At 46.4% G+C, this 20,099-nt stretch overlaps 2 protein-coding genes across 2 annotated transcripts in view; one reads left to right on the top strand and one right to left on the bottom strand.

Annotated features, from left to right (window-relative positions):
• On the bottom strand, positions 1–4,555 carry cdk7 (cyclin-dependent kinase 7). Its single transcript, XM_076015154.1, has 12 exons — positions 4,401–4,555; positions 4,122–4,181; positions 3,996–4,029; positions 3,836–3,903; positions 3,656–3,724; positions 2,362–2,472; positions 2,158–2,276; positions 1,835–1,934; positions 1,668–1,754; positions 1,427–1,576; positions 1,099–1,237; positions 1–441 (listed from the first exon to the last, which is right to left on the bottom strand). The coding sequence occupies exons 1-12, from the start codon at positions 4,464–4,466 to the stop codon at positions 410–412; spliced, it is 1,035 nt and encodes a 344-aa protein (XP_075871269.1). The 5' UTR covers positions 4,467–4,555; the 3' UTR covers positions 1–409.
• A 6,371-nt stretch (positions 4,556–10,926) lies between these two features.
• The window catches only part of setbp1 (SET binding protein 1), a 35,033-nt gene continuing 25,860 nt past the window's right edge, over positions 10,927–20,099 (top strand). Inside the window, exons 1-2 of the mRNA XM_076015153.1 lie at positions 10,927–12,420; positions 18,379–18,993. Coding sequence (XP_075871268.1) covers positions 18,535–18,993 — 459 coding nt within the window. The 5' untranslated portion in view covers positions 10,927–12,420; positions 18,379–18,534. The remainder of the gene's footprint in view (positions 12,421–18,378; positions 18,994–20,099) is intronic.

Here is a 20,099-nt window from a genome sequence, read left to right as displayed (position 1 = left end):
TATGTTCACACAGCATTTATTGGTTCAAGATACAAAAAAAAATAAAAATACATGTACACGAACGACTCATGATCGCTTATTTGGTTGCATTTTGAAGTCACATTATCCCAAATACTCCAACAGGCTCTCAGAGCTCATGCATCATTGAAATGGAAAAAGACACAAGCCAGCAGTATTGACTGGAGAGTCTCTGCTCAATGGAAAGTCAAAGACAGCAGCATCTTGGGTTCTTCAAGCACAAATTTTGACCGACAGAACAGCTATAACCTCAAGTCTATTTTTTTTTTTTTTTATCCACTGTTGGTTTTTAGATTGCTTTCATTTCCTTTAAAGTGGACAATCCTGAGCGATGCGGGGGAAGCTGAGCCACACTGTGGAAAGATCATCTGATTCAAGAGGTCCTGTGCAGTCAGAAAACTAGCTTCTTCTTCATCATCCCACCTGAAAAAAACATTCAACAAGAGTTATTAAAAAAAAATAGTAGACAGGTATAACACTGGTAATCTGCTCACTATTTAGATTTACATCTGCCTTTTATGTATTTTAGAATTCTCTCTGTAATATGCTGCACAACCAAACCATATATTTTCCAAACCACAGGAGGAGCTGGAAGAGCTTTGAACCTCCCTGTGAGCGGAGGTCCTTCTTTCGTAAAACATACCCTTCCATAAGCCTGTCTGCTTGTGTGTTCCACTTGACTTCGTGGTAAATTTCAAACTGTAGTCAAACATGCAGCCAACACCCATTGAATTGCAAGGTTCACTCCTAAGGAATTTGAGATTTAAGGCGGTAGGATGGAGAACGCACGAGGGACACTTCCTAAAGGAGAAAGTTTTGAATGTGCCATTCGACGCAAGTGCGACATTTAAGACTTCCTACTCCTTTAAAAAAGGTTTGCAAATTTTGAAACGTAAAATGGTTTGCAGATTTGCCCTCCCCTTTGGCTGCTTACACCACAGTGTAAACACTTCATACGGTTATGACACAATGTATTTGACCTAAATCTGGGGTCAAGGAGGTATTTGGTGAGTTAAGAATGCGCAGTTTAAAGCAAGTACAGTTTAGAGATTATGTTAACGTTGGAAGACTATTCATTACTTGAGTCAAGGCCGCCGATTTTCCTCTTCAGTCCCACTGTTTCCTTTTCCCTCAAAGCCTCAACCGCACAGTTGGGTCGAGGTAGTTGTGGGCCAGGAGTGGGACCGGGTCGGTTACTGAAGTACCTCATCTTCAGAGCCTGGACCATGACAGACAAAAAATTGTCACCAATTGCCACTGTTACCTGGGATGTGAACATTTCTTTGGCAATCAGGCAGTGAATATTAAGAACTGCAGAAGTTGTCAGAATGCTAAAAGAAAACATACATTTTCATTACATAATTTAGAATCTGAAATAGAGCAGATTGTTTCATAAGTGGTCTAATACCTGTGTAGCTGTGGTCCTGCACAATGGATTAAAGGTGAAAAAGCCCTGTAGCAGCTCTAGTAAGTCGTCTCCCGCGGCACTGAATATATGCTCCAGTGGTGTGCCGGGTAATATTTTAAAGGAAACATAGTCTGGTAGACTACTCACTCCCTGCAAAAACATTGGATCAAGATTACAATTACCCTCAGATGAAAGAAAATAATAAGGAAAAAAATACATAAGAAAAAAACAAAACACATACAGGCCACATCTCCTCTGTGGGTGTCCCGAGAGCCTCAAAGATCTTTGTCAGTTGGTCAAGATCTGAATCTCCAGCAAGGAACGGTATCTAAAGACGTACAGATGCATTAACAAGGTTGGGAAAAAACAGGCAAACCAACAGTTTCTGTGCAAGTGAGGTTTGTGTACCCGCAGAAGTAACTCTGCCAAGATGCATCCCACTGCCCACATGTCAACTCCCACACCGTACATCCTGGCGCCAAACAGGAGCTCGGGGGAGCGGTACCACCTGGGAGGTCCAGATAATTTTGAAAGACAATCGCACACAACACATCAAACTTCCAAAACTCACTGAGGCATTATAGGTGTTCTGTGATCTGTTTTTCACATATTTAAAATTCTAAACTTATGTCTGAATTGACACATGCACATATCATAAAAGGTGCATATCTATTCATTACATGGACAAAAAATAGAGACGTATTATAGAAATATAATTTGTATATCTTAACCTGGTAACTACTTGATGAGTGTAGACTCTGTTGGGGCTTCCAAAAGCTTTGGCCAAACCAAAATCAGCCAACTTCAACACTCCACTACCGTCTAGCAGCAGATTATTGGGTTTCAGATCCTGAAACAAAGAACAGAGAAAGATGCATATGCCTGGCTTGTGTGCATACAGTATGCATGTATGTATGACTTGTAGGAGCTCATACCCTGTGCAGGACCCAGTGTTGGTGCATATATTCCAATCCCTGTAGGGTCATGAGGATGTACGCTTTGATGTTGGCTGGAGTCAGAACCAGGCTGGTGTCTTTGATGATCACCTTGCGTTGTGAAAGGAGGAGGAGTAAGTAAGTAGACTGTCTTTTATTATTTATTGCTGTAAAGGAAAATTACTGCTCTGACTGTTTCATCTCTAGTTTCTGTTTTTGATACCAATGGAAAGGTACAGCTTGCGCCTCATAACTAAGCGTCATTGTTCTCAACTTTGTTTCTCGCACCTGCAACAGCCTAGTATCTCCTGGTATCTCTTGGTAGCCTAGCAATGGGAGCTGAGAGCAAGGTTGTTGCAGCCTGTGCCTGGAACTGCTTGCAGCTCCCAAACTTGTGATCTTGACTCTTCCTTCCCTCACAGGATAAAAGATCTTGACCGTCTTTTCTTTTTCGCACTTGCATTTTGACTGCTTTGCTGTTCATGTGTTGGTGCCTCAGACTTGGATTCTAGTTCAACGTTTTATTTTTTCCACAACAATTGCTATTGCACGATTTTAAGCTGGTGATGCTGCATTAAAATTGGAAATTACATTTATCAGGACAGATGATGCCAAAACTAAGACCGACTTCCCAGGTGAAAGTTCAATAATTTCACAAGGTCGGCACTGTAACATACTATACAATATTATTGATCTTATTGGAGGCAACAAAATCTACACGCATTTGGTCTGACATTTCTCCTCATAGGTACCTGAGCTATATCCTGTGTCTCTGCTGCCTGTGAGACACTAATGGCGTTTACTCATTGTTCGGCTAATAGCGAAACGATATTGATTTTTTATTTTTTTTTTTAGCGTGCTTATCTTGGGTTCAGTTGTTCCATTAGAGCCTGATGCATTTGTGGTGCTACAACCTTCTGAAACCTCTCCGTGTTAAAGTCACTCAGAGGACGAGGTGGGTAAAAATATAATGGCACGAGTGACCTTCCTGAACTGCCTAATGGCTGCACAAGGGCACTCTCAGCTTTTTTCTTCATTACATTGTCATGTAATTTTTAACCTCAGCATATCAAATAAATAAATAAATAAAGTATTTGGCCTGTACAGCAGTGTTCTTAACAAAAGCAACATTTCAGTAGATATAAAACACATAATGGTTGAAATTACATTTCCACCTCAACTTAATTGCAAGGGGTGTAATAAAACTGCCACTCAATATGCAAACACTATATATCTGAAATGGCTTTGAAAAATATGTATAATTTATGAATATAAATCACAAAGCATGACTGACCTCCAGATCGGTTTCCATGAAATCAAACACGAGGCTGATGTTCGATTTGTGTCCAAAGGCGTCAAGCAGCTGCAAATACAAACCATCATATCCTTAATTCAGACAGCAGGAATGACTACAGTCTTTGTGGTCTAAATCCACGTATGACTGAGGAAACAAAAAGCGTAGTCGGTGGCTCACCCCAATGATATTAGGATGATGAAGTTCCTGCAGGAGCTTGATCTCTCGCAGAGCTGTCCTGTTAATACCTACACGTTCGGGATCACAGTCATTTAACAATGGCGTGTAGATAAACAGTGGATTTCCCCCCCTTTTTCTAAATAGCTCAGCGAATAGTTACCATCTTTAGCTTCAGTTCTGTGGCCAACTTTAATCTGTCAGACAGGAAGAAAGCAGCAGTGAGTTAGGACGACTACATCACTAAAAGAAAAAGAAAACGTGAAGTAATGTACTGTTGACTGGTCACCTTTTTAATAGCAACAATGGTATTAGTGGTTTTATCTCTTGCTTTGTAAACTGTGGCAAACTGGGGAACAGAAAAACAGAGAATAAGTAAAGACACAAACATATTTTTCTTTCATGCCTATTGCTGAGAGCGTGACAGAATCGGCGAGGCTTTGTTGACATTAGCAACCAGCGCTTGCTTGTTAGATTACCGCCGGGTTTTCCACAGATGCAACAAAATTCCACAAAGAATGAGTGCACACGGACATAAAATAAAGTCCCAACAGCTCCCTCAACCTACCTGACCCTCTCCAAGAAAATCCAGCTTCTCGTATCGCTTGGCTCTCGACTTTACATCGAGCGCCATGATAGCTAACTGTCATCTATAGCCGCTTCCTGCATTGTTAAAGGTCCTCCAGGATCATTTCCGGGTTAACACAGGCTGTACGTTGACCAACATTGCCACCTACTGGGGAAAAGGTTCTAAAACATGGAATGCAGACCAAAAAATAAAAAGGAGTTAAAGGTTCGACGCAGCACCAGCTATAATGACTATATTTTACCAGGCCATGACTGCTATAATCAACAGGAACACATAAAAGCCCTAAATTTAAAGCCTAAAAGCCTACAAGAAGAGCAGAACTGAATAGAACCGAACAAAAGAGAACAAAATATAAATTTGTATTATCTTCCTATTATTCTTTGCAATTAACTCAAATTTAACTCCAAATGTAACAAAATTCCTCCTTTTTCCTCGCAGATTTCTTTGAGTAAAACGGAAATTTAGTCTCAAATTCTTTTGAAATATCACATATATGATGCAATATGCACTATTATGTCCCACAAGTTTGCCTTTTTTCTTCTTTTGGCAGTTAGCAGTTTGACATCAGTCTCTTGAGAGCCTCCTCTGTCAGTTAGCAAGGTTTTGTGATCCATGCACTGCTGAACACATCTCCACAGCCCATCTCCATACCGCAGATACCCTCACATCCCACAGGATTAGGCATGGCTCCTCTCCTTTGACCCTTCTTTAGTCTTATATACACACACACGCACCCACGCGCGCACTCTCTTTCACTCTCCCTCTCTCTCTCTCTGCCCCCGACTTTCATTTTCATGTTAAGTTTGACAAGAGAAGTGTGAAGGATCAGCAGGCCTAATATACCCCCCGCCCCCAACATCACCACACACACACACACACACACACACACACACACACACACACACACACACACACACACACCCTCCAGGATGCATCCACATTCATATCCTGACAGCTCACAGATGTGACTGACAGAACCGTATGTGCCCATGCACCATGGAGAAGGAGAGGAGGAGAGCAGAGAACAGTAGAGTAGAAGGGATTGAAGAAAAGGGAGGATAAGAGAAAAAAAAAGGAGCTCTTTCAGAAAGGCCAAATGCAAATGTGTCTTCCACGTATCGGAGATAACTCAGACTCCTACATGAGTCACATGTGAGTAAGTTTTCAGGTCCTCCTATAATGGCGATATGTTTTGAGTGGAATTTTTAAGCTCATTCCGCTCTGAAGGAAACTGTGGATGACGAGAGTGGACAGAAACAGAAATGATTCAGTGGCATTTTTACAGTTTGTCACAGCAGATCTCTTGAAATCACGGGAAACACTGTGCTGAATAACTCACTCTAGTTCCATGTCACATTAACAGATGGAGATCCCGTTTGAGTGTGTGTGTGTTTGTGTGTGTGTGTGTGTGTGTGTGTGTGTGTGTGTGTGTGTGTGTGTGTGTGTGTGTGTGTATGTGCGCGCGCGCGACCGTACACTTCTGTTCGACAGGCAGGAGGAGAGTAAAAACCACAGAGCTGTTTATCAAACTCATAGGAAGTGGGTGTTGTTAAGTGAGGACGTGTCGCACACCACCACATCCTGCTGCTGGGAAGCGGCTTCAGATAGCTTGATATTCACACGATGTACAGTAAACAACAAATGCTACCCAGGTGGCCTTTTTTGTGTGTGTGCATGCGTTTCTGTGTGTGCTTTGCCAGCCAATAAGTTCCTCGGAGACACTGTACACGGATTGCAAAGCTAGATACTCTGGCCAGTCCTTAAACAGCGAGCAGAGACTCAGGTGGTCCCTATGGTATTCCTTTTTGTAAGAGCCAACTTCCTGTTAGCAGTGTACACTTTTAGTGAGTAATCAGGGCTGTTTTGAATCACCCCTGTCCACAAACCACACATCGTACATCTAGACAGAAATAAAGTTGTTAAAATCTGATTTAAGAGCAACTTGTTTTTTGTTCCAGTTGTAATTTTTCCTCTTTAATGACTTTCCCTAGTTGTGCATTAAAGGTCACAGCTCCTAAATGACTGAAAAATGATTTGGCCTCACAACAGTCAGTGCTTAAAAGCACCTGCTGGGTGTTTCTGTGTTGACTATATGCAGATAGTTTCGGAAGAAGTGGAAGCACTCTCTTATCTCGGGAGTCCTCCTTCTGTTTTCTGGCCCTTTTGTACCCCCTACGCACACACGCACACGTGTGCACGCACACAGTCACACACACACATAGACACACACCTACATACACGCGCGGTGCAGCTGTGCCGGACCACATGCGCATTTGTAACACAACAGGATGTTGCAGGGTGGATGTTTGAGGTGCGAAGTTTCGCACAAACCGTGTCAAACAATATCTGCTTCTGGGAACTAATTACTTATCACTTATGTGCCTAATAAATCCTTCCATCCCAACCCCGTTAATACAAATCAGCGTATATTGTGAATGGAGCGCAGCATCCATTTACATATATAACATGTCACAGTTTTCTTGGCTGATGTCTGGCTGTGTTGAGACAATCAGAAAGCAGAAGGACAAGCAGAAGGACAGTCGTTATCTTCCTTGCTGCGGTGCATTTGCAGCCGAGCAAGAGATTCGTCAGATCGCTGCTGTCAGTCCTGAGCTGCATTGTTAGACGGCGCAACTGTCAGTTTGAATAAATATTAGGGCAGTGTTTGTTTTGTTCACCACTGTCTCCCCGCAGCATCTGAGGCATTAGCACACGCACAGGGGCTTGTGGAGGACTTCAAGATGAGCTCACTTGATAGCTTGGCTCTTACCGAGACAACATTATGATAATGTCCCTATGAGTAGCAGGGGGATGGGCTTGGTGTCATCTCTTCATGTAGACGGAGCCAGCAGGGAGTCCACAGTCAACTGCATTTTGGGCCGTCTTTGTTGTTGTCATGGCTCCCGTCTGCTTTGTTGTTTTGTTCTGGTCTGCGTTTCCTCTCAGACATCGTTACAGCTCTCATTAAAAGAAATCTCATTCCCTGTGACCAAATGGGGAACAAAGTCACGCAGTAACTTCTCCATCTATTTGTTTGTGTGCGTCTGGCATGGCATATACGGGCGCTACGGCAGCAAGCGCGGATGGCAAGTGGCCACTTCAGACCTGCCAAGAACCATTACCAGTTCTGATTGTGATGCCCAATTTATTTAATCAGTGCTTTTTTTTTTTCATCATAATCTGTTTCTCGAGCCTATCAATGAAGTCCATTCTTTACTTGTTAGGTTTGCTACAGTTGTGTGCACACATTCTTTGAACCGGGCAATTGGTGATGTCACAAAGGGTACTGCCTACCTGTCATAGTTATAACAACTGGCTGAGAGCGCCTCATTGGAGCTGCAATGGTTTAGTCGTTCAAACAAAGTCTAGGTTGAAAAATAAAAAATATATCTAAAATGGTTGTGATGTGGGATCTTTTCTTAATGTATTATTAAAATATCTGCGATAGTAACAGTAAAAAATAGTAAGAATTGTTTTGTTTTTTAGCTGAAAACTGTAAAGAGACAGAGGCTGTACAAAAGAACGACCCTACTGTCCGGCACAGCTGGTTGTTCACGCCTGCTGTCTGCGGAAGGTAAATGAGTGAGAATAAGAGGCTCCTCTAGTTTATCAGAATGTATCAGGAGCTGCAGATAGCCCCAGTGGTGCGCTATCCAAGATGTCATTTACTTCATTAACCCAGCCAGATCACTGAGGCCTCAGTAATCAACCTTGTCACATGTCCCATTAACTTCTCACTCTATCAGCATGGCCCTCGCTCCCTCTGACAGGCACACACACACACACACACACACACACACACACACACACACACACACACACACACACAGCGCAAATGTATCTGCAACACACAAACGCACGTCGCTGCCGTGCGTTAATTGCGTTGCCAACAATGTAGATGCGGCGCGGGCGCACGCGCGGACACACTCGCCTCTCTCAGCCAACCCCATTACCTCTGTGAGTCCCAGGGGTCTCCCGGCACTGATGAACCCCCGCGCTGCCCTGCGAGATTAGTGGACTCCCTGAGAAAAGCCCCTCATTGATTGAACGGGAGTCTCTCCTGCTCACAATGTCAGCTCAAGGTTAGCACATGGGCACTCGCGGCTCTTTTTTTTTTTTTTTTTTTTCCCTCACCCGTCGCTGCCAAGTGAAGAGGCTTTGTCATGAATACAAGTGTGTTATTATTTCTCCATCCCCGCCAATTGCTCTGCCATTTAAAACAGTTACAGAGCTACGGTTGCAGTCGCTGACATCGGCTGGCAACCTCTTTCCTTCCCCTCCTCTAATGTCTCTCTCTCTCTCCAGTTGCCCGCGCTGGAGACACATACTGAAGCACGCGTTAATTAAACAAAACAGACAATTTCCCATTCGGTTGGGTCACCCTCTCTGATTTCCCTCCGTCCTCTCCAGCTGACGAAAACCACGGAGTATCTGTCACCACATGAAGGTTTCGGGGCTTGGTGGAGTGGCGCAAATGAGATTCGCCTTTTTTATGTATCGCAAAGCAGGAGAGCGGAAGCATTTACTTTGCGTCCCACTCGAGGGAGTCTTCCAGACAAAAAGGCGAGGGGAGATGAAGGAATGAGGGCAGCTTTCAGTCTGGAGCAAAGAGTCAGATAAATGGCTGGATGGGGAAGACAGACTGATCTTTTTATGTTGAACTTGACGAACATGAATGATGCACATGATTTCCTGCAGCAGTGAGTGTAGATGAAAGGATTATCTTGATATTTAGATCATTCAGGCAGGAATATTGCCCTGCACTGCTGTCTCCTTCCTCCCCATCATAATTCAATATTTACAGTTTAAGCTGGAAAACTGCTCCCTCTTGGCTGCCTGTATCTGGTATCCATGGCAACAGATTCAAGAGGAGAGTGCTGTGGTGCTGTGTGTGTGTGTGATTGCGTGCACGCGTGCACGTGTGTGTAATGTTTACTGATACACTGCAATTGATTGGCTGTCGGGGAGCAGCTGTTGACCCCTCACTCTCAGGGGTCTCTTTGTATTCTTGCACACATCCTAAATCAATAGGCACACACATGAATCTAAACTCACACACACAGACGCACACAAAACACAAACACGTTTTGTATAGCTTTATTCTAGATTAAATTTCCCCTCTCACTGAATTAATTAAGCTGTAGCCAAAAGAGAGGACAAAACATGTTTTTTTTTCTTGTTTTACTCGCACATGCACTGAAGAAATGGAAGATTTGCTAATTCTGATGTAGGTAGTAAAACAACGAGATAGCATTAAGCATTAAAAAGGGGAGAAATCAGATAACATGCGACAATTACACATAAGAGCATCTCTAATCAAAGCAGACTAAACAGCATATATGTACAGCTACTACAAAAGCACAAATTAATAGATTTTTTTCTGCCTAGTCGCAAGAAAAAAGTTGGTATGACCCAGGTATATTAGTATCAACATTCTGTTGCACTAAGGTTCAAAAAGGAGTCCAGATGCCAACAGGCACAAAACTATGCCTGTTGGCATTAATGTCAAGCTCAACATTCTTTTTTTTGTGTGAAAACAGGGGACAACAGGAAGTGCAAACAGACAACACCCAAACCACAAATGGCACTGCCAACTGGAAACGGTTTTCAGTGTTCACATATTACACAAAAGATTATCACACAAGCACAACCACAGCTCATTGAAATTACTTTCGGGTATAGGGCACCATAAAAAGCAGGGCACACACATGCATCTGCCTGGGATGAGTAATGGTGAGTAACTGTGGGGCCTGCGTTAGAAAGGTCATCTAACATCATTTGCGTGCCTTCTTAATGTTAAAGGACATTTTCCAGACAAGAAGGTCAAAGTCTGTGTGGAGTCGTCATATTGCAACACAGTACCTGGCAGACATGATTTCATGGAACAAACTTGACTGCCCAGTGTCGGTTTCGTTGACTTTTCCACCATATTCTCATTTGACTATTATGGGGGGAAAGCACCCTGCACTGTGCACATATACGTGCAGTTTGACACTCTGATCTACCTTTTTTTATTGGGCCCACTCACACACCCACCTTGTCACCCACTGACGGAAACGTGTCAGCAGGAGTCTGTTGTGGAAACTTTGGTCTCAGCGAACTCTGATAAATTGGACTTAATTATACTGCGCCTGTCAAATAGCATTAGCCCGGGTCATCCCAGTAGCTGCTGCTCATAAGTAAACCATTTGAGACAACAGTGAGAAACCACCATTTGGTAGTTTTGCTTACGGGTTTCAGCAGATTGTTTCCATGCTGCACTCTGAAAATTTGATAAAATCAGTGTGTTTAGTTATGACTGAACAAATGATTGAAACTGAAACAATGATCTCGCTTGCCATAAAATGAAAAAGGGGCAGCCGGTCATAGTTTAGTAGAATATAGTGTGTAGGACTTTTTTCATGTATTGTTGCATTATGTTAGGGTATCTAATTTAATTTTACTCAAGAGGCAATTCAACCAAGACCAATGTTTGTTGTTACAGTCTGAAACACTTAATACTGCAACTTTTTTTTTTTTTTTTTTTTGACTTTGGAACATCAAAGGTCTGACGCATATCGACTTGCAAATTCTCTTTGACTTTGAAAATGAGGGGAGGGGCAGTTTCACTATTACTATTAGTGCCTCTTGTGACGTCACAAATGGCTGTTGTGCAGAACGTTGCGTTTCCGCAGCAGACGCATTCTGAAAAGAACATAAGCAAAATCAGTGAATAATGGATCTTTATCATTTCTGGTCAGGTTGTTTACAGGCTAAGGAAGCATGTTGATTATCAATATATTTGTTGCGTCATTTTTTTTTTTTTTTTTTTTTTTTTTTTTAAGGGGAAAGTCTGTAAAACTTTTGTGTACATTAATAAATCAGCAGCCATTAAAAGACACATCACCGTCCCTCCGCGGCCGTTTGGACTCGGCCAAAACCACAACGAGACGCAATTGGCAGGTGACGCTTCACTGCTTTACATTGAGCTTTACGTTGAGCTGTACATCGATTCCCACAGCAGAGGGCCATGTCATGGGAATCGGAGGCAGCCGGGCTACAAAAGAGGGTGACGCACTGACGCGCAGGCCGCCAGGTGGAGGCGATGTCGCTCCTCCTCTCCGCTCTCTGTCTGTCTGCTGGCTCTCACACAGTCTGCTGGGTGAGATCATTACCAGACACCAAGCTCCGGGACCTGACATTCACCGATCGGAAAAGCAGAGAAGAGGGAGTGAGACAGAGACAGAGCGAGAGAGAGAGAGAGAGAGAGCGAGAGAGAGTGAGAGAGTGAGAAGCACCCTGGTCCGATGCGCCTGGCGAGGGAAGCGGCACCTTCACCCACTGCAGCGCGTCCTGCCTCGGCTCTACGCTCCCCTGAAAGCGCGGTTCTCGTTGCTGACATTTTTTCCCCGCCGCCTGCTGGATTTGGGCTTGCAGTCGGATGCGGGCTTGTTTTGACTGCAGTAATAGTCTTACTCACCCCCCTCCCCTTCCCCCTCGCCGCCGCCGCCTCCTCCTCCTCCACCGACAGAGTAGCGGGTTTGCGAGGGATCCGAGCGCCGTGCGCAGCTCCCCGAGTGACCAGCGAGCCTGCGAGGCACCGGACGGAGACGCACTCTGCACCGACGCCGCGGCTCCACGACACACGGGACTCTCCAAACATCTCGTTTCCGACGAGGGATTGGACTGAACTGCCAAGTTTCCGATTGGATTTTTCCTCCTCCGACGCCTGCCGTTGCTCTTCTTTACGTCTTGTCATCTGAGCGGCTGCAAATCCTATTTTCGCCTCTTTTTTCGCCTCTCCAAAGCGCCACTGACGCCATTTTCCTCGGGGTTTTCTGTCAAAAAAAAGAAGGGGAAAAAAAAAATTGATATACATATATTCTGGCACCGTTTGACAGCTCCCCAGGAGGCTGTCATCCCATCCGTCGCTTGTGTAAAATGTGCCTAAATGGATTGTAAATGCTCCTGATAAAATATTTACACGTTTGAGCCGAGTGCGCGACAACATTAGACATGGGTAAGTAGCCCCGGTTGACTGGCCACATTCCACACCTGAATACACCTCTCCTGTAAATGTGTAACCTTCCCCTTTTTTTGTGTGTGTTTCCGTGCCCTTATCAGCTGTGTGTCTTATGTCTGTCGTGCACGCCGGCGGTACACTGAGGCGTTCGATGTGCGAAATGCTCGCGGGAGTGTGTTGGACGTCTTCTGTCCACATGCCACCAAAAAAAAAAAAAAAAAAAAAAAAAAAAATCTGCAAAAACACGCAAGGCGTGCGTCGAGCCCGTCCGTTATGCACGCATTCTCGCACGTACGCGAAAACCTCCACCCCTAAACAATGCTGCAACACAGTCCCCCGCATGCACCGGGGGTGTTAATGCCTTGGTAATTAGGTGGCTGCGAGATATAACATTTAATTGGGTCAATAGGATGGAGTGGACACTGCACAGTCATGGAGGAGCGAGTCAACCACTGCTGCTGCTCACGCTCTCGATCACACACACATATATATATATATATATATATATATATATATATATATATATATATATATATATATATATATATACATCCAGCTTCCTCATTGCCATTGAAAGTCCAATACGTCCCATTTTAATCCGCTACCTGCTGCAACCAGTTGTTACGCCGCCAGCAATGTTGTGCGTCAAGCCCAATCTTTCCTGCATAAAATTGTACTGAAGGGGGTTTCAGCGAGATGGTTTGATAGTTTTCGCTTATTGTGGTCAAGTTGCAGGGATGAATGCCAAAGCAAGGGATACCAAGTCTTGAGGAAGTTGCACATAGAGTTGGAAACTCAGTATGCATTGGCTGTGTCACTTAGTCTTCATCTTCTGATTCCCTTTCCCCCTTTTAACTCTTAATCCCATGTGGAGCACCACATACGCCACTGTGGCATCAGCCAAGGAGATTACAATGTCGCTCCCGCTTTGCTCGCAGTTGACTTCATTAAAGCCAAAGGTGCCGCCTCACTCTTTGGGTCATCGATCGGCAACTTGTCACTCACGCCTAACTGTAGGCGTCGGAGGAGGAACTATAGACAGAATGTGGTGGCCATGTTCTGGCTGTGCAGAGAAGGTGAGGGCTGAAAGTGAATGGCACCACGCCACTATTATCAGAAGCCCCCAGGAAGAAGTCCCCTGCATGGCACCAGGGGGGACAGGTAGTGTGAGCGAAAACGTGGCAGAAGGGGGGAAAAAAACGATACGTGAAGGAATAAAGATGTGGAAATGAGGCGCGAGGGCATGGAGGGGCTTGGGGGGAATTTCAAGATTTCGAGAAAAGTGTGTTGCTGGGTGGGAGAGGGAGCGGAGGGGTGGGCGAGGGATTGATAACAGAGGTGATTCAGACTCGGATGGAACCATCAATCTTGTCTTGTTAAGGGGCTTTGGAGGGAGTTGAAACTGGCAGCGTTTTTTCCCGCGTGGAGTGAAAGTACGGAGCGGCCCGTTAAAGCCCCTATTAGGTAATGAGATGCCCATGCCACCTTTAAATTAAAGCATGAGAAATCGATTAGGTGTATCCCCTTCTGCGCCGTATACCTCGGGTCGAAATTGGATCACAGTGAAGGCGGGGTGCAGGGGGGGAGAGGGGTGTGGAGGAGGAGGAGGGAGGGGGGACGTGAACGGGATCCAAGGACAAATCTAACTGTTGGCAAGCATCTCTTAACAGAATATCAGCACTGGAGCACCCTTTGGCAGAGCGCGCAGAGAGAGTGAGCGAGAGAGAGCGGGAGGGTTGGGGGGTGGTGGTGGTGGTGGTGGAGGAGGGTGAAGGAAAGAGGGAAGAGGGGAGAGAACAGAGGTTGGGGGGGTGGGAGAGTGAGGTGAGGGGAAGAGGGAAGACAGTTGGGGAGAAGGGGAGGTGTTTTTTCTTTTTTTTTTTTTTTTGCTGACAGCCATTTTGTGGCTTCTGCTGCAGTTAAAATGGTTTAACATTCATCTGCCGGTGCGGGGTAGCGAGGTGAGGACGGCTCCGGCGCTACCTGGCAGGAACGGCGGCTCATCCCGGACGGTGGCGCGCGCGTGCACGCGGTGGGGCCGCGCGGAATGAAAAGCCATCATTTTCTATTATAGCCGTCCCTGCACGAGGCACTTTATGACCGGCCGCTCTCGCTGCCCTGTTGTTATTAAAAAAAAATGCGCACTGGTGCGTCAGGCTGGGGAATTATTTTTTTTTCTCGAAAGCATCATGATACTTTGACCCTGCCAAAAAAAAAAAAAAGCAAACCCAAACTGCACTCTTTGATGTGCTCAGGTTAAGAGAGAAAAAAAAAAATCGTGGCTCTCTTTCACCTCACTTGGCTCTGAGGCACGAGGACTAATAGACTCTGAAAACTCATGTTTGTGCCCCCTGGATTCTGGAAGTACTAGAAGGCCGGGGCCGTGCCTTTTTGATTCGTCTCCAGCGGAAGATTGCGCCAGTCCAGAAACACTAGTTTACGTGATTGCCTCTTCACTGGAGGGCCCGGAATGAAAGAGAAAACGGGATAAATGAAAAATGAAAATGGCAGACAGACGATGTTCATAATCCCTGTGAAATACTCGTCCGCAGCCGGAGATGACCGAGCCTCTGCTTCCCTCACATCAAAGGGAGGCAGGGGGCTGGCGAAAAAAAGGACTCCTCACCTTGTGCAATCACACAAGCTTTTGGTGTGCTTGTGGATGTGTGAGTTTGTGTGCATGTGTGCGCGTGTGTGTGTGTGTGTGTGTGTGTGTGTGTGAGAGCTATTTGTGAGTCCACCTCAGGCACTGGGCTGCTGGGTATGCAGCCTTAAAAGGTTGCGTTTCTGCTGCCATCCCTCCCCACCCCCCCCGCCCCCCCTCTCGTTTTCTCACTCCCAGTCTCATTCTCTGTACTTGTGTTTTGTTTTCGCCATCCCCCGTCCGTCTGTACTCCATTATCTCCACTTTATCATCATTGATTTCTAAGGACGGGGCGAAACGTTGGAAGAGCGTCTCGTCTCGCAGTCTCTCACATCCAAGCACAGGCTCGGGCCTTATTGCTATTGGAGAGGGAAGCTGGTTAGCACCGGCAGTTTTTTTTTTTTTTTTTTTTGTGAACATAATAAAGCTATTTATGCAGTGAGTCTGGCTGCTTACAATCGCCCTGCTGTCCGTGCCTAGCTGAGGTGTGCGTGCGTACGCGTGTGTGTCGGTAGAGGCTGTGTGCGTGAAAAGGGAGAGCCGCTAGACAGTGAGGCTCAGGCTAGGCGAGAGAGGCCCGAAGAGGGGTCAGTCTTACATAAACTCCCAGCCTGTCTGCCAGTAACAGAGAACTAACACAGCCTAGGGCATGAGGCAGGGCGGGAGGAAGAATAGCCATGACCCAGCTAAATGGTTTAAACTGTAATGGCCCAGAACGAAGACTGTAATAATGTATGACACCATTTATTCGTATTTTTTTGGCGTATTGGGTTTGAGTTGCGAGGAGAGCCTGGACAGCGCCGCCCTAATGCGGTTTTGATGCGTTCACGTGTGTGTGATGTTGTGCTTGGCAGCTGTCTCTTTTTCCTGTCATTGTCCTCAATCACATGACAGACTTTCACACATGCCATGAGGGCGAGTCACCAAGCTGACTTTAGGGACCCGTATGAGGACCAAACATGGTCATGTGAGTGCTGTGAATCCAGGCTAGGACTGGGCACGCACAGATTAGCTTCTAATGTTATGTGAGAGAAAAAAACAAACAAATTAATTGTCAAGGTCAGTCTCATTATCGTTTATTTCTGAGTGAAATGCCGCTTTGTGACAGCTTTGCAGTGTTGTGGTGCGTGCACGCAGGGAGCGCCCCCCGCGTCGGAGACTCTGGTCATCTAGGAAGGCTGTGACATCTGAAAGCTTCTGAAGCTCTCACGCTTCCCGCTTGAAACCTCTGCGTTGCCCCATAGACTCTGAAGGCATAACGGACCTTTGTTTTTTTCGTTTTTTTAGATTTGCGTCGGGCTGCATAGGGACTTCTCGCTCCTTGACATAAAACCGAGGCAGACCAAAGGCTCCAGCGTGTTTCAAAAGGTTTTTTTTATACGACACCCAGTCAATGGAAATCAATGACTTCCCGCTGGGGAAGGAAATCAATCTAAAAACATATCAAGAGGGCTCTGAAAAAAAAAACGATTGGCGATAGGAAGTTTTCCGTGTGGAGGTCAAGTGATTTGGTGGTCATGAGCTCTGACATGCGAGCCTCGCTCTAACTCTACCAGCGGAACCCACATCAATACTCCTCATGAGCCCGCTTTGAAAGGAAACATGGTTTCAGATGGGCAAACTTCATGGCTGAACAGAGGCTTTATTGAAACAGGGCTTTTCACTGTCTTTTTTCCTTTCCTCAAATGCCCGATTATTGACTCACGGCTGGACAATGCTTGCGCCTTGAGCCTTTACACCAACCAGTTTGTCCGAATACCAGCCTGGATTATGATTATTCAATCACGCTACGAGAGCAGCGGGCTGGTTGTCATTGCCACCTCCAAGTGAAAAGTGTACGCATCTGAAAAAAGGGGGATGTTCCGGCCTTGGTTGGTTCCCCTTCCACAGCAGGCAGGTGAAGGCTAATTGGAGACTTAAAATTTGCCTTCAGGTACTTTTCCTGCCCTGTGCGTGTCGGCTCTTTGATTGGCTGGGGACCTTTCGCAGGGCAAACCCCAGCCTCTGTGACCTAAAAGGATAAGCTTTGATAGCTGTAAGAATGTGCTGCGAGGCATTACGACAGGGATCAGCTGTTAGTACAGTAGCATGGGCTGGCACAGAGGTGTGCAGAGAGGAAACATGCACACGCACATGCACGCACGCACATAAACAGAGATAGAGTAAAAGGCCCGTGTCAGAGGGTGCAGACGCGGAGGGCAGGAGGTTAGGTAACAATGCGATATACGGGTTAAAAGCTTTTGTGCTCTCGGGTCATTGTAAATCTGCGGCAACGCGCGAGTTCACATCAGTGTAAATGGTGTCAGTCCAAACTCAGCGTGTGAGACAGCATTCCCCACTTCCAGCTCAGTCATGCCTCATGTCATATTGACAGATGGGATTCCCTGGAGCCGCAGTGAGAAGTGTAGTCCAGTGTTTGTTTTGGTTGCTCTCCGTGTGTACACTGCGCGCGAGCACATGCCGACTGTGTGTCTATGTATTGATGTATGTAATATCTGCGGCCGCGTGTGAAATGATCCAAAAGGGAAAGCCTAAATCCTCCTGACAAATGGCCACCACAGCCTCCGTTATTTTTTCTTTCTTTCTAGAGAGCAGGAGAAGCAGCAGCAGCAGCAGCAGCAGCAGCAGCAGCGGGGGTGAAGAAGTCTATGTGGTGACAGCAACTCTGTCATTTGTCGGTTTGCTCCTTTTTCATGGACTGGCATATAGGTGCCACTGCGTGCCTGTGTGAAGCAGTTCAGACGCTGGTTTTTCCAGACCAGCTCGTAAACCACATCTGGGGAAAGAATTTAGATTCCTTCCCTCCGTCGTTCTCCCCGGCCTTCCCTTCCCTTCTCTCCATGTGTGATTCCCTCCCTCCTTCCCCGCTCTTTTGAAAAAAAAGAAAAAGAAAACCAGAAGCCTGCTCCTTTCATTTCCCCCCCCCTGTCCTGTGTCCTCAGGCTAACTTCAGCCTGGTTTTAGAGCGGAGAAAGAGAACGTCTCATTTTGTCGTGATCACTCTCGAGCCTCCGTCGCTCTGCCTCGGACGTGTCGTGGGAATGCAGGGAGAGCAGATTAGTCCCGGTGTGTAAAATGAAACAACCAAAAAGACAGTAAAAAAAAAAAAAAAGGGTAAATGGATAGTGGTTGTCAAAAGGGAACTTGTTCATGCAAGGGACATAATTCAGATGTGAGTGTGGGAGCTGTTTGTACATATCATGAAGCTGATGACAGCAGTCAGGCTGGTGTCGAGACTCGAGAGGCGGCGGTGGGGATGACAGCGCTCCTCTTTTCCTAACCGTGTCGTTCTCATCCCTCCTCTCCGACAGACTGTCCCTGGCTTCGCTGTGCTCCCGCGGGACAACCGACCCGACCCCAGTAGCTGACTGACAGCTATCAACCCAACAGACGACCGCTCCCCGTCTTCCCATTGGCTGGCTGCCACAGCTTCCCCCCCGTGCTGACTGGCTCTGGCGGGAGCGTGGATGGAGCCAAGGGATCTGGTTGGCTCGGCCCGACCCAAAGAGGCGGAGTTACCGGGAGGCAGGGTGGGGCCAAATGAGAAGGACCAGCAGGGAGTCGGGCCCATCGGTTTGACGCACTCCGATGATGTGATTACGGGCGCCATCAGCGAGGGGGAGGGGCTAGAGGAGCAGGTGGAGGGACTCCTGGAGGAGCAGGAGTTCTCCATCAAGGAGGCCAGCTTCCAGGAAGGAAGTCTCAAGCTGAAGATTCAGACCACCAAGCGCACCAAGAAGCCCCCCAAGAACCTGGAGAACTACATTTGCCCCCCAGAGATCAGGATGACCATCAGACCGCCGGTCGGAGAGGGCAAGGGAGGGCGTCCGGGGCGAACAGGAGGAGGGGCCGCAGGAGGAGGAGGAGGAGGAGGAGGAGGAGGGAGGGCCCAGAAAGAGGAAGAACGAGCACCGCCCAGGAAAAGGGTAAGCCTTTTCCTCCAGCATGTTTCACTTATCGTAGCTATTTACGATAGGCATACCCAGCAGATTAAAAAAACCTAAAAACACAATGACAAAAAACATCCCTCTGTCTCCGCCTGTATCTCATAACTGATCGCTTCCCCTCTGCCGGCGCTCTGCACCTCTCAGTGCACCTCTCTCCCCCGTGGGCTCGCTTCCCCGCTCGGCTACAAAGGGTCAAAGTTTGCTGCGTAATTGAAACCAGTCGTGGCCAAGCAGGGATCACACAGTGACATGCACACACAAGCGCCACGGCACACAAGCTGAGAATAGGGCTGACATAAGCAAGTGACAGCTGGTGTCTGCTCTCTCCATTTGTGGTCATATAAACAGGGACCTCTCCTCTCCTCTCCACTCCTCTCAGCTCCTCTCCTTCCCTCGCCCTCCACCCCTTCACCCCACCACTCCTTAACCCCCATCACACCTTTCAGGCGTTACGCCGGAGTGAAGTGTGTGTGACACTGTGTACGTACAAGTCCTTGGGGGAATCTAGTGTTTGCACATCGTGTTGACCTACACAGTGGTGTGTGTGTCCAAAACCCGGCTGCCATTTCGATGTCATGGAGCTTGACACGCTGAGTGGGAGCGCGGCCGTCACGTTGTCAACGTGATGCCAGGTCCCGTTTTGTTCCGTCGCGCTCCGGTCGCTTGTTGTCTCCGCATATTCGGAGCCTTATGCGAATCACTGGAGGTGATTTATTGTGGTTCTTTGTCGTTAATGAGCTTGATTGATTTCGTATTTCGCTGCCGTCTTTACAAATGGATGAGAAAACAATATCAGTTGTTTGATAAGATGTTCAGCGTTGTGTTTATTACTGCACTTTCACAATGCTGTGTGTATGTGTTTTACGTACTTGTAATGCCATAAACTGGATATTAAGAGCGCAAAAGCTGGAAAAATATGAACTTATACTTTGTTGGCCTTAAGACAACTTAAGAAATAGTATGAATTACTTGAATTAGTAACAGCCACGAGGGAACCTAAAGCTAGAAAGCGAATTGTCAAAAACAATATTTTCAAAAATGACTCTTAATTCCTCGTTGAGCCAAAATATGTCAAACAAAGAAAA

This window comes from Nelusetta ayraudi, unplaced genomic scaffold (genome assembly GCF_046127955.1).
Source record: "Nelusetta ayraudi isolate G7.1 ecotype Tasmania unplaced genomic scaffold, CSIRO-AGI_Nayr_v1 ptg000181l, whole genome shotgun sequence".
Classification (NCBI taxonomy): Eukaryota; Metazoa; Chordata; class Actinopteri; order Tetraodontiformes; family Monacanthidae; genus Nelusetta; species Nelusetta ayraudi.
Note: the sequence above shows the minus strand (reverse complement) of the source record. Positions and strands in the feature narration are given on the sequence as shown.